The sequence below is a fragment of the Nycticebus coucang genome, chromosome 2 (assembly GCF_027406575.1).
Source record: "Nycticebus coucang isolate mNycCou1 chromosome 2, mNycCou1.pri, whole genome shotgun sequence".
In the NCBI taxonomy this organism is placed as follows: domain Eukaryota; kingdom Metazoa; phylum Chordata; class Mammalia; order Primates; family Lorisidae; genus Nycticebus; species Nycticebus coucang.
In genome coordinates, this window is record NC_069781.1 from 45,574,854 (window position 1) to 45,588,865 (window position 14,012).

Genomic DNA, 14,012 nt, shown 5'->3' on the forward strand with positions numbered 1-14,012 from the left:
TATAGATAGTATGGTTAATATGAATAAAAATTTAGGGGAAAAAAACAAAACTATGCTGACATATTGATATACCTCTATGAATAGAGTAAAACCATATCTAACAAACTATTAGAGTGGTTTTATCAAGGGAATAGAACCAGGAGGCAAAATGGGGTGAGGGCATATTTTCACTTTATATACAGCGTGGCCATAAAGTTCATGTGCAATTTAAATTTACTTTTACTCCAAAAATGTATTAATTTTTTCAAATTATGTCTTTAATAACCAAAATTTTAAAAATGGTTTTCAGGCAGATATTGCTGGTGACCTCCTAAGTCACTTCTATCCTCCTCCAGCCTAAAAGAACTTTAATTTTATTCAGAAGCTGAGTATCCATGTGCTCCTCAGTTCCAGGGGTGAATGGTTAATAATAGTCTTGCCCACCACAGTAATTCCATTCCCTTTGCTAATGACAGGTTTATGATAAAGCAAGTATATACTGAGGACCTTTCAGGACTTTCCTTGCTCTGAAAAAGAAAGGTGTGGTGGTTTATGCTTACAATCCTAGCACTTTGAGAGGCTGAGGCAAAAGGATTGCTTGAGGTCAGGAGTTTGAGACCAGCCCAAAAAATAAAAGAATTAGCCAGATGTGGTGGCACATGCCAGTAGTCCCAGTTTCATAGGAAGATAAGAAGATTGCTTTAGCCCAGGAGTTTGAGGTTGCAGTGAGTTATGATGAGGCCACTGCTCTTTAGCACAGACAACAAAGTGATACTCTGTTTCAAACAAAACAAAACAAAAACAAAAAAACAGGAAGAGAAAATAGAGGAGGTAGAATAAGCTGGCCAAATAGAACCCTCCAGAGATCATCCCCCTCCAACACCAAATTTATTATCCATGTAAGAAAGAACCTCCATAAGAACCAAAAGTAGTCACCAGAAGAGTATCACCAAGAGTCTGTAAAAGTTGCAGCACTGCTGAGCTTGGGGTGCCCCCTAGTGTTAATATGGCCAGTGACCAATGACTTATAACACTCAATTTGAATATCTGGAAAGACTTCTCAAGGATGGGTTCAAACAAGACCACACTGAGAAGATCAGAATAAACACCTAAGCCTTTAATGCCCAGACATTGATGAATATCAAGAACACCTAGGAAAACATGACCTCACCAAAGTAAATAAGGTACCAGTGACCAATCCGGAGTGATGGAGGTATGTGACCTTTCGGAAAAAGAACTCAAAATAGCTATTCTGAAAAAGTTCAGTTAACTTCAAGACAACACCAAAAAGGAATTCAGAAGCCTATCAGGGATATTCAATGAAGAGACTTAAACCTGAAATTCTGGAGCTGAAAAACTGAATTGACAAACTGAGAAATACATCAGTCTTTCAACAATAGAACTGACAGAGCAGAAGAGAGAAATAGCAAACCGGGCCAGTCTCAGTGGCTCATCCCTGTAATCCTAGCACCCTGGGAGGCCGAGGCGGGTGCATTGCCTGAGTTCACAGGTTTAAGATCAGCCTGAGCAAGAGTGAGACCTTGTCTCTAAAAATAGCTGGTAGTTGTGGTAGGTGCCTGTATTCCCAGTTACTGGGGAGGCTGAGATGAGAGAATGGCTTAAACCCAAGAGTTTGAGGTTTCAGTGAGCTGTGACGCCAGGGCACTCTACCAAGGGTGACAAATGAGACATTGTCTCAAAAAAAAAAAAAAAAAAAAAGAAGAAAAAGAAATAGTGAACTTGAGATAAGCACTCCAAACCCAGCAATGCTGCAACTTTTGCAGCATACTTTTTTTTTTTTTTGGTGATACTCTTCTGGTGACTACTTTTGGTTCTTATGGAGGTTCTTTCTTACATGGATAATAAATTTGGTGTTCTTGGAAGGGGATGATCTCTGGAGGGTTCTATTTGGCCAGCTTGCTCCACTTCCTCTATTTTCTCCTCCCCCCAACCCCTATTATTTTTTTAAAGACAGAGTCTCACTTTGTTGCTTGTGCTGTTTGGTAATATACATCCAGAAGAGAGAGAGAGAAAAGAAAATCAGAAAGAATGAAGTAGGCCTAGAAAATAGTCTCAAAAAGGAAAATCTAAGGATTCTGGCCTTGAAGAGGAGGTAGAAAGATTAGGGTACAAAGCTTATTGAAAGAAATAATAACAGACAACTTTCCAAACCCAGAGAAAGATATCAATATTCAGGTATAAGAAGGTCACAGAATACTGAGCAAATTTAACCCAAACAAGACTCAAGGCATTTAATAATCTAGCTCCCCAAGGTGCAGATAAAGAAAAAGTCTTGAGAGACATGATGAAAGAAAATAAAAAGCTCCAGGTGCTGGGAGAACTAGATATCCACATGTAAAAGACTGAAACTGGACCCGCACCCTTCTCCACTCACAAAAATTGATTCAAGATGGATAAAGGACTTAAAGTTAAGGCACGAAACAATAAAAATCTTCAAAGAGTTTTCCGGACCTGGCCGAGAGGGTGTCGCCATCATGGGAGTCGATATTCGCCACAACAAGGACCGAAAGGTTCGTCGCAAGGAGCCCAAGAGCCAGGACATTTACCTAAGGCTCTTGGTCAAGCTGTACAGGTTTCTAGCCAGACGAACCAATTGTACCTTCAACCAGGTTGTGCTAAAGAGGTTGTTTATGAGTCGTACCAATCAGCCACCACTGTCTCTTTCCCGGATGATCCGGAAGATGAAACTTCCTGGCCGGGAAAACAAAACAGCTGTGGTTCTGGGGACCATAACAGATGATGTGCGGGTTCAGGAAGTGCCCAAACTGAAGGTGTGTGCTTTGCGCGTGAGCAGCCGGGCCCGCACCCGTATCCTCAAGGCTGGGAGCAAGATCCTCACCTTCGACCAGTTGGCCCTGGACTCTCCCAAAGGCCGTGGCACTGTCCTGCTTTCCGGTCCTTGCAAGGGCCGGGAGGTGTACCGGCATTTTGGCAAGGCCCCAGGAACCCCGCACAGCCATACCAAACCCTATGTCCGTTCCAAGGGCCGGAAGTTCGAGCGTGCCAGAGGCCGACGGGCCAGCCGAGGCTACAAAAACTAACCCTGAAACCTACTGTTCTATTAAAAAGATTTTGGATGCGGAAAAAAAAAATCTTCAAAGAAAGCACAGGAAAAACACTGGAAAATGTCAGCCTAGGGAAAGACTTTATGACTAAAACCGCTGTGGCAATTGCAACAACAATAACAAAAATTAACAAATGGGACTTAATTAAACTGAAAAGCTTCTGTACAGCTAAGGAGACACCAACCAAAGCAAATAGACAACCTACACACTGGGAAAGGATATTTGCATATTTTGAATCAGACAAAAGCTTGATAACTAGGATCTACAGAGAACTCAAATTAATCCACATAAAAAAGCCAACAATCCCATATATCAATGGGCAAGAGAGATAATAGACCCTTCTGTAAAGAAGACAGGTGAATGGCTAACAAACATATGAAGAAATGCTCATTGTCCCTAATTATTAGAGAAATGCAAATCAAAACCACCCTGAGATACCATCTAATGCCAGCAAGAATGGCCCACATCACAAAATCTCAAAAATGCAGATGCTGGCATGGATATGGAGAGAATGGAACACTTTTACACTGCTGGTGGGACTGCAAACTAATACAACCTTTTTGGAAGGAAGTATGGAGAAACCTCAGAGAACTCAAGCTAGACCTCCCATTTGATTCTGCAATCCCATTACTGGGCATCTACCCAGAAGGAAAAAATCCTTTTATCATAAGGACACTTGTACTAGACCGTTGATCGCAGCTCAATTTACAATCGCTAAAATGTGGAAACAGCCTAAATGCCCACCAACCTAGGAATGGATTAACAAGCTGTGGATATGTACACCATGGAATACTATTCAGCCATTAAAAATGATAGAGCCTTTACATCCTTTGTATTAACCTGAATGGAAGTGGAACACATTTTTCTTAGTAAAGCATCACAAGAATGGAGAAGCTTGAATCCTATGTATACGATTTTGATATGAGGACAATTAATGACCTGATACCCGGTGGGGGTGTGTGTGGGAAGGGGGAGTAGATAGAGGAGAGAGGGGAGTAGGGGAAAGGAAGAGCAGAGAGAGGGAAGGAGAGGGGGGTGGGGTTTCAGTGTGTGACACACCTTCTGGAGGCAAGACACAATTGTAAAAGGGACTTTACCTAACAAATGCAATCAGTGTAACCTGGTTTCTTGTACCCTTGATGAATCCCCAACAATAAAAAAAAAAAAAGAAGGGCGGTGCCTGTGGCTCAGTGGGTAGGGTGCTGGCCCCATATTCTGAGGGTGGCAGGTTTGAACCCAGCCCTGGCCCAAATGCAACAAAAAATAGCCAGGCATTATGGCAGGCCAGCTACTCTGGAGGCTGAGTCAAGAGAATCGCCTAAGTCCCAGAGCCGGAGGCTGCTGTGAGCTGTGATGCCACAGCACTCTACCGAGGGTAACAAAGTGAGACACTGTCTCTAAAAAAAAAGTAGAAAAACTTCAAATAAACAATCTAACACATCTGAAAGAACTAGAAAAACAAGAGCAAATCAATCCCAAAATTAGTAGAAGAAAACAAATAATAAAAAAACAGAGCAGAAATAAATGAAATTGAAACCAAAAAATAACACAAAAGATCAATGAAAAACTTAAGTTGTTTTTTTTTCTTTTTTGAGACAGAGCCTCAAGCTGTGGCCCTGGGTAGAGTGCCATGGCATCATAACTCACAGCAACCTCCAACTCCTGGGCTCAAGTGATTCTATTGCCTCCACTTCCCAAGTAGCCGGGACCACAGGCGCCCGCCACAATGCCTGGCTATTTTTTGGTTGCAGTCGTCATTGTTGTTTGGCATGCCTGGGCTGGATTCAAACCCACCAGCTCAGGTGTATGCATGTGGTTGGCGCCTTATCCGCTTGAGCCACAGGCGCCAAGCCCTTAAGTTGGTTTTTTAAAAAAATAAACAAAACTGACAAACCTTTAGCTAGGCTAAAAAAAGAGAAGACCCAAATAAATAAAATCATACATGAAAAAAGAGACATTACAATTGATATTGTAAAAATTCAAACGATCATTAGAGACTACTATAAGAAACTATATGGCAATAAATAGGAAAACCTTGCAGAAATGAATAAATTCCTTAACACATATATACAACCTGCCAAGGTTAAACCAGGAAGAAATAAAAAAAATTTGAATAGATCAATAACAAGTAATGAGATAGAATCAATAAGAAAAAGTCTCCCGGGAGGGAGGGGGAAGGAGGGGGATTAATGGGATTACACCTGTGGTGAATCTTACAAGGGTATATGTGAATCCTAGTAAATGTGGAATGTAAAGGTCTTAGCAAAATAACTAAGAAAATGCTACAAAAGCTATGTTAACTAATGTGATGAAAATGTGTCAAACGATCTATGAACCAAGTGTATGGTGCCCCACGATCATACTAATGTACACAGCTATGGTTTAATAAAAATAAATAAATATTAAAAAAAAAAAGAAGAGATACTTAGAGAGGGTATTAAAATACAAATAACAATATTAAACTAGAGGGCGGCGCCTGTGGCTCAGTCGGTAAGGCGCCGGCCCCATATACCGAGGGTGGCGGGTTCAAACCCGGCCCCGGCTGAACTGCAACCAAAAAATAGCCGGGCGTTGTGGCGGGCGCCTGTAGTCCCAGCTACTCGGGAGGCTGAGGCAAGAGAATCGCTTAAGCCCAGGAGTTGGAGGTTGCTGTGAGCTGTGTGAGGCCACGGCACTCTACTGAGGGCCATAAAGTGAGACTCTGTCTCTACAAAAAAAAAAAAAAAAAAAATATTAAACTAGAATTGCTACTTGAAAAAAAAAAAAAAGAAAAAGTCTCCCATCAAAGAAAAGCCCAAAATCCGATGGCTTCACTGCTGAATAAACATTTAAAGAACTAATACCAATCCTACTTAAACTACTCCAAAAGATCAAGGAAAGGGGAATACTCCCAAACTCACTCTAGAAGGCCATTATCACCCTGATACCAAAACCAGAGAAAGAGACAATAAAAAAAGAAACTAAAGGTCAAATTTCTGGTGAATATAGATGCAAAAATCCTCAACAAAATACTAGCAAATGAAATTCAAGAACACATTAAAAAGATTATTCACCATGATCAAATGGGATTCATCCTGGGGATGCAAGGATGGTTCAACATACACAAATCAATGTGACACATCACATCAATAGAACAAAGGACAAAATCATATGATCATTTCAATTGATGTTGAAAAAGCACTTTATAAAATGCAACACCTCTTCATGATAAAAACTCATAAAAGTAGGTATAGAAGGAAAATACCTATTATACTGAATGGGGAAAAACGGAAAACTTTTCTAAGATCTGGAATGAGATAAGGATGCCCACTTTCACTGCTGTTATTAAACACAACGCTGGAAATTCTAGCTACAGCAATCAGATAAGAGAAAGAAATAAAGGGCATTCAAACTGGAAAGGAATCCAAATTATTCTTGTTTGCAAGGATATGATCTTATTTCTAGACAGAAACCTTAAGACTCCACTGAGTCTTACCAGAACTGATAAACAAATTCAGTAAAGTTGCAGGAAAAAAAATCAACATACAAAAATCAGTAGCATTTCTATGTCAACAGTAAACGATTGCAAGAAATCAAGAAGAAATCAAGAAAGTAATCCCATTTACAATAACGACAAATACAAACAAATAGCTAGGCCTAAACTTAACCAAAGTGAAAAGTCTCTACCAATAAAAACTACAAAACATTAATGAAAAAAACTGAAGAGGACATTAAAAAAAGAGGAAAGATACTCTATGTTGTGGATTGGAACAATCAATATTGTTAAAATATCCTTACTTCCCAAAGCAATCTACCGATTCAATGTAATCCACATCAAAATGTTATCAACATTCTTCACAGAAAGAGCAAAAATAATTTTAAAACTTACATGGAATCACAAAAGACCCAGAATAGCCAAAGCCACCTTGAACAAAAAGGACAAAACTGGAGGAATTGTATTATCTGACGCACATTGATAGTGAACTCATTTTTGACAAAGGTGCCAAGAACATAATGTTGGGGAAAGGACAGTTTCTTCAATAAATGCTGCTAGGAAAAATGGATATCCATATACAGAAAAATGAAACTAGAGTCCTATCTCTTCCCATATATTAAAATCAAATGAATTGAAGACTTAAATCTAAGACCTAAAACTACGAAATTACTAAAAGAAAACACTGGGGAAATGTTCTAGGACATTTGTCTGGGGAAAATGATTTCTTGAATAATACCCCAAAGCACATGAAACTCAAGCAAAATTGGATAACTGGATCAAACTGGATCATATAAAGCTTTTGCACAGCAAAGAAAACAATCAACAAAGGGAAGAGACAACCCACAGAATGGAAATATCTTCAAACTACACATTTGACAAGGGATTAAAATAGAATATACATATAAAGAGCTCCAACAACTCAACAGGAAATAAATCAAATAATCTGATTAAAAATGGGCAAAATAGGGCCAGTTGTTGGAGCTTCTTATATGTATATTCTAGGTTTCTTGGGGCGATGGGGTCTTGCTCTGGCTCAGGCTGGTCTCGAACCTGTGAGCTCAGGCAATCCACTTGCCTCAGCCTCCCAGAGTGCTAGCTTCTATCACTTTTCTAAAAAAGTTTTTAATGGCTTAAACAAGATTATGTGATGGTTATCAAAATTAGGATGGAACCAAAAGAGTGTGGGAAATCAGGATCCAGGCCTAAGGAAGAGATAATATTCTATGCCTCAAGGCTGCTGCTATGTCCCTGCTCCAGGTATCCAGCAGTCCTGTCAATCCTTAAGGGGAACAAACATCAGAGCCAGTGCATCAAAAGTTTGCTTCATTAGGGGTCATTTACCTTTACTCCCCACTTTCTCAACAATTTATAAAAAATTCAAAACAGATAAAAAAATTGAAACAATTTTACAGAGAACACCCATGTACCCACTACCTAGAGTATAACATACTTTTTAAATATATCTATTCATTCTTTTATCCATCTTATCAATCTACCTTATTTTTAAATGCATTTCAAAGAAAGCTGTAGATGTGAGCACACTTAGCTTAAAATTTTCAGCACTTCATTATCTAGAATTTGATTTAGGGTTTTTTTTTTCCCCCTTTGTAGGTAAAAGTTATACAGTGAAATGCATAAATCTAAAGCATATCTTTGTTGAATTTTGACAGTTACATAAACCAATCCTCTATCAAGATATAGATTACCCTCATCCCAGAAATTTCCCTCATGCCCCTTCCCAATCATACCTTCACTTTTGAGACTGGTACATGGAAGTTCCTATGGAAAAAGAAAAAGAAACTCTAACTACTTTAGGAATAATTAAAACAATACAACTACAGTATAACACTAAATGTAAAACATATATCCCAAACATCCTGTATTTCCTCTGTCCTCATCAACTTTGCATGCCTGGAGCTAGCTCGTTCCCTGGATTAAGGTGAAGACTCTAGGTTTACAGACTTTTCATGCAAAAACAATTCTAACAATCTCTGTGGTCTGGTCAAAGCAGATTAGGAATTATAAAATCTGAATGGAAACGGGCTGTTTAATGCAAAGCAAAGAGTAGTAATCGCCTAATATGTGTACAAACAGAAAAAGCCATAAAAAGCACATGTAAGAATAGTAAAGAGGTAAAAATCTGGTCATTTAATGTAGGGGCAAAAGGTTCTACACACTCAAGAGCACCTCTGACAATACCATCAAACCACAGAGAAGAGAACTTTGTTTTGGCCTCCAAAGTTTCATTACTGTAGTTTCAATTTAGTGTCCCAAAGACCTATCACATACAATTTTGCTGAGACATGATCCTGAATGACACGTGCAGTGAGGCTGGTGTGTGGAAAGCGAGTCAGCCACTTGGGTTAGAATGAGCCCAGGTGGCTGCCTAGCATCTGTATCTGATTTTGGCTTTAATGTCATTTACAGGTTGCCATATGTTCAAAAACTGGAAAAATGATAAAAACATTCCTTCTTAGTAAAAATGATCCTGAAAAAAGAAAAAAAGCAGCTACTAGAGTTGATAGTACATGTGAACAGGTATAAAAAATAGAAGGTTTTTGGCTAGAAAATAATATGTTTTAGATAAAAGATAAGTTGCCTAGGATTGTTGATATGAAATAGCTCTTCACATGCTCTCTACAGATCATAAAGCAAAAAAGTGACTCATGAAACTGAATGTTCCTGTCAATACAAATGCTAGATTGTACAGAAGAAATTTCATAACCATGGGGGTGGTTATCTATAAAGTTAAGATATGGCACACATTTCTCAAAGATTCCCACCACAGTGATGAAAAGAAAATGACCTTCGAAGGCTTAAGAATAAATTTTATTTATCTAGAAAAGTGCTTTCTGTGGAAAAGCCCATTCTTTTACAAAAACTATTTCTTTAAAAATCCATATTCATGAAAAATCTGGTTGAACAATGTGGTGATGAGTATCAGGTTTTGAAGATGTTTTAATTTTTTAAAAGTATTTAACAGAATTTGTATTGACAGTGAGCTCCTCTGTCAATTACAGATATGAATTTTACTTGTAAAGATTCAACTTAGGCTTGGTGCCCGTAGAACAGTGGTTACTGGTGCTAGCCACATACACCAAGGGTGGCGAGTTCGAACCCAGCCCAGGGCAACTGAACAACAATGGCAACTGCAACAAAAAATGGCCGGGTGTTGTAGCTGGCGGGTGCCTGTAGTCCCAGCTACCTGGGAGGCTGAGGCAAGAGAATTGCTTAAGCCCAAGAGTTTGAAGGGGGTGGCACCCGTGGCTCAGTGAACCACAGGTGGGTTCGAACCCGGCCCCGGCCAAACTGCAACAAAAAAATAGCCGGGCTTGTAGTCTCAGCTATTTGGGAGGCTGAGGCAAGACAATTGGTTAAGCCCAAAAGCTGGAGGTTGCTATGAACTGTGACACCACAGCACTCTACCAAGGGTGACAAACTGAGACTCTCTCTAAAAAAAAGATTCAACTTACACATAGCTTTTCAAGAAAATACTCACTGCCACGGGGTTCACTATTAGAAGAATTGAGGGTAAAGAATGTATGAGAAACAGGAAAGCATAAAAATAGAGATAGGAACTGTTGAAGAGAAAGAAGCAAACTGACAGCAGCCATTTCTAGCTTATACATCCCAACACTGCTTGTAATTCTAAGTCACAGGGAGCATGTGTGGGCATTGCTAAATTTAGGATCACTAAATCATATCTCAATCGTTAATCTAGTATTTATGAGATAAAAAGTGGTTGCATACCTGGCATTCAAAATACCTCATGTCCTGTGTATACTGCAGGAAAAAAACCCACGTATGCTTACACAACTTTTGTCACGTATAAACTGCACTGCTTTTACATTTCTCTCCCTTTTATCCTGAAGCTTATCTACTGAACTAGCTTCCAATTTATGGCTATATTCTCAGAATCATTTCCAAGTTGGTTGTTGCTCAGACTTTGAGTTGTATTTAATAGAACCAACTTTTCAGAACTCTGTCTCCACCCTGGCCTGTGCTCTACTGGGACAGGTGTTAATATGCACTGAAATTACCAGAGTAGGTCTAAGAGTAGGACAAATCAATGCTCAGTATGTGTATGTTCCATGGGCTAGATCACCCAAAAACCACCACAGGAAGTCTACAACATGCCTTTTCTGGTTACACACGTGTGCATGGACACTACAGTCTAACTCCATCACAGTAAGAGGCTCCTTTTTATAACACAAATTTTGATCATAGCTACATAGAGCAGAAAGTAGAAACTGATGACACAGTTATTCAGTGAAGAATTACCCTTACCCAAGCCTTTCTACATGGCTTCTGAGCTCTAAACCTACTGGAATGCCATGCCTGATAGCAGCATCATTATTTGCCTGGAGCCTTGTATCACTGGATCATTTAATAGTATCATTTAGGAGCAGGCTGGCCACACTGGATAGTCTTAGGGTGGGGGCTTTAGGTCACATAGTATCAGCAGACCTACTGGAGACTGAGATCAGTTACATAGGCAGCCAGCCACAGCTACACGATAGAACCCCGAGAAAAACTCTGAACACCCAGGCTTGAGAGAGCTTTCCTGGTTGGCAATGTGTACATATTGTCACCCATTGACACTGAGAAAGTAACACTGTCTCAACTCCACAAGAGAGGACAAATGAAGTGCCACATTCAGCATTTGCCCCAAATACTTCTTTCCTTGGCTGATTTAACCTGTATTCTTTTCCTTGTAATAGAACAGTAAACAAGAGTATAACCATCAGTGAATTCAGTGAGTCCTTTCACCAAATTATCAAGCCTTAGGGAACATTGAACTTGTAGTATCAGGAGTGGGTGGTCAGGTGACTGTTTTGTCTAATTTAGCAGTTGTCTAAATTCTTGCAGTAGGTGTCAGAAGTGAGGGTAGTCAGGTGGTCTGGGTTTCCTCTAACTTCTTAGTTGCTGACTCCTTGCAACAGTGCTATTATTCCTCTTTTCAGGCATCCATTACTAATACACTTGTACTTGGTAGAGCTATCGGTATATTTGCCTTGTCCCTCTATTGGCCTCTGAGCCTTGAGTGCTGCCACTTTCCCCCAGACCTATACTACAACTGGCCCATTGTGGCTGTTAGTATACCGTGGCTGGATTCACTGAATCATGCAAAGTATGATGGGAATAAAACTGAGGTTATTTTGATTCCTCTTCTCCCACAGTCATCATTTTAAAAGGCATTGATAGCAACAACTCTAGCATTGTTTAGTATTTACCTTTGTTCGGAAAGAGCATCTACAGGAAATAACTGATGTGCGAGAGCAGGGTCCACAGTCTCCTTCATGGCACAGCTTTTCACAGGTATGAATGAAATCTTTAATAAAAATGAAGAGCTGGGAATGACAATTGCAACTATTCACTTTCATACTCCTAAATTCACTAGCCACATTGGTCTTCCACCTCTACTTCCTATAACTCCAGAATCAAGAGTTGAGGGAAGGATGTCATCAATCTTCTTCCCTTCATCCATCCTTCTGACAAGGACAGGGACCAGCATTAGATAATGGAATATGCTTTGGAGTGCATGATGCTTAACCTAAATCAAAGAACAGAACTACTGACTCTTTAGGCCCCAAGCCTCTAGGTTAGACTCGAGTCTCCTTAAATTGTTGCCATGGATGAATTTACTGAAATGCTCTTGACTCTGAACGTCACCTGGGGATCATAAATAATCATAATCCATGATCCATAATTTCGTTGTCTCAAGCTATGTGAATGTCTGGCTATGGGCAGCCTGCAATCACTCTGCTTAACTAGGTTTAGGGTAAGTCTCGTTCCTAGGAGCTCTCTGGGATAACCCCAGAATCTCTTTCTTATAGCTAATATTAATACCACGTATTTTTACATCCTTTAACTTTTAGCCTCGTTATATTTTGGACTCTAAAATCTATCTCCTGAAGACAGAATAGTTTGGGTCTTATTTTTTTTAATCTAGCCTGAAAAATATGCTTCTGTTTAAATCCATTCATATTTATTGTTATTAGCAATGTAGTTAGATTTATGCCTGCCATTCTAGTTTAGTTTTCTATCTATCTCAAGGTTTTTTTTTTTTGTAGTGACAGAGTCTCACTTTATTGCCCTCAGTAGAGTGCTGTGGCATCACAGCTCACAGCAACCTCCGACTCCTGGGCTTAGGTGATTCTCTTGCCTCAGCCTCCCAAGTAGCTGGGACTACAGGCGCCCAACACAATGCCCGGCTATTTTTTTGTTGCAATTTGGCCGGGGCTGGGTTTGAACCTGCCACCCTCAGTATATGGGCCAGTGCCCCACTCACTGAGCCACAGGTGTCACCCTGTCTCATGGTTTTGTTGTTAATCTAATCCTTCTTGACTACTTTCTTTCACATTAAGTAAAGATTTTTCCATAGTGTAATTCTTTTACTGATCTAGCGCTCTCTGTCCTGTGGATTTGAATTTCCGTTTGTATTTACTTGCTTTTAGCCTGAAAAACTTTATTAGTATTTATTGTAATCCAAGTTGGCCTGCTAGCAATGAATTTTCTTTTCTTTTTTTTTTTTTTCCCGAGACAGAGTCTCACTATGTTGCCTTTGGTAGAGTGCCATGGCATCACAACCTCAAACTCTTGGGCTTCAGAGATTCTCTTGCCTCAGCCTCCCAAGTAGCTGGGACTACAGGCGTCCGACAATGCCCAGCTATTTTTTTGTTGTAGTTGTTGTTGTTTGGCAGGCCTGGGCTGGGTTCGAACCCTCCATCTCTGGTGTATGTGGCTGGCACCCCAGCAGCTGAGCAGCAGGCACCAAGCCCTGTCTACTTTTTTGTTGCAGTTGTCGTTGTTTACCTAACCTGGGCCAGGTTTGAACCCACCAGGCTCAGTCCATGTAGCCAGCACCATAACCACTGTGCTACGGGTGCTGAGCCATCTACGTTGTCTCTGATGTGAAGTCTGAGAAGTCTATTGTTAATCTTAGAGAGGTTCCTTTGTACGTGAGGAGTCATTTTTTTCTTGCTGCTTTCAAGATTTTCTCCTTGTCTTTGTCCTTTGCCATTTTTATTACGTGTCTGACTGTGGATCTCTTTGCATTTATTGTACTTGGAATTTGTTAAGTTTCATGGATGTGTAGACTAACATTTTTCAATAAATTGTAACATTTTCATTATCTCTTCAAATATTTTCCTGCTCATTTTTACTCTCCTTCTCATATTCCCATTACATGTATACTGGTGCACTCAAAGGTGTCCCACATTTCTCTAAGGCACTGCTCATTTTTTTCATTCTATTTTATCCCTGTCTTTTGGATTACATAATCTCCATTGATCTATTTTCATGCTTATTGCTTCTGCTGGCTCAAATCTACTGCTGAGCCCCTTTATCAAATTTTTCTTTTCTTTTTTTTTTTCTGAGACAGAGTTGCCCTTGGTTGAGTACTGTGGCATCATAGCTTACAGCAACCTCAAATTCTTGGGCTCAAGTGATTCTCTTGCCTCAGCCTCCCA

General features: G+C 39.9%; 2 protein-coding genes across 4 annotated transcripts in view; one reads left to right on the forward strand and one right to left on the reverse strand.

The window, feature by feature from the left end:
- The window catches only part of NFX1 (nuclear transcription factor, X-box binding 1), a 101,373-nt gene that overhangs the window by 32,549 nt on the left and 54,812 nt on the right, over window positions 1-14,012 (reverse strand). For all 3 annotated transcript variants that reach the window (XM_053570701.1, XM_053570704.1, XM_053570707.1), the window contains exons 10-11: window positions 11,775-11,872; window positions 8,289-8,319 (exon numbers count right to left, since the gene is read on the reverse strand). In XM_053570701.1, the coding sequence (XP_053426676.1) occupies window positions 8,289-8,319; window positions 11,775-11,872 (129 nt within the window). The remainder of the gene's footprint in view (window positions 1-8,288; window positions 8,320-11,774; window positions 11,873-14,012) is intronic.
- Window positions 2,432-3,079, forward strand: LOC128571052 (60S ribosomal protein L18-like). Its single transcript, XM_053570733.1, has one exon. It carries the CDS (start codon window positions 2,475-2,477, stop codon window positions 3,039-3,041), a length of 567 nt encoding a protein of 188 aa, XP_053426708.1. The 5' UTR covers window positions 2,432-2,474; the 3' UTR covers window positions 3,042-3,079.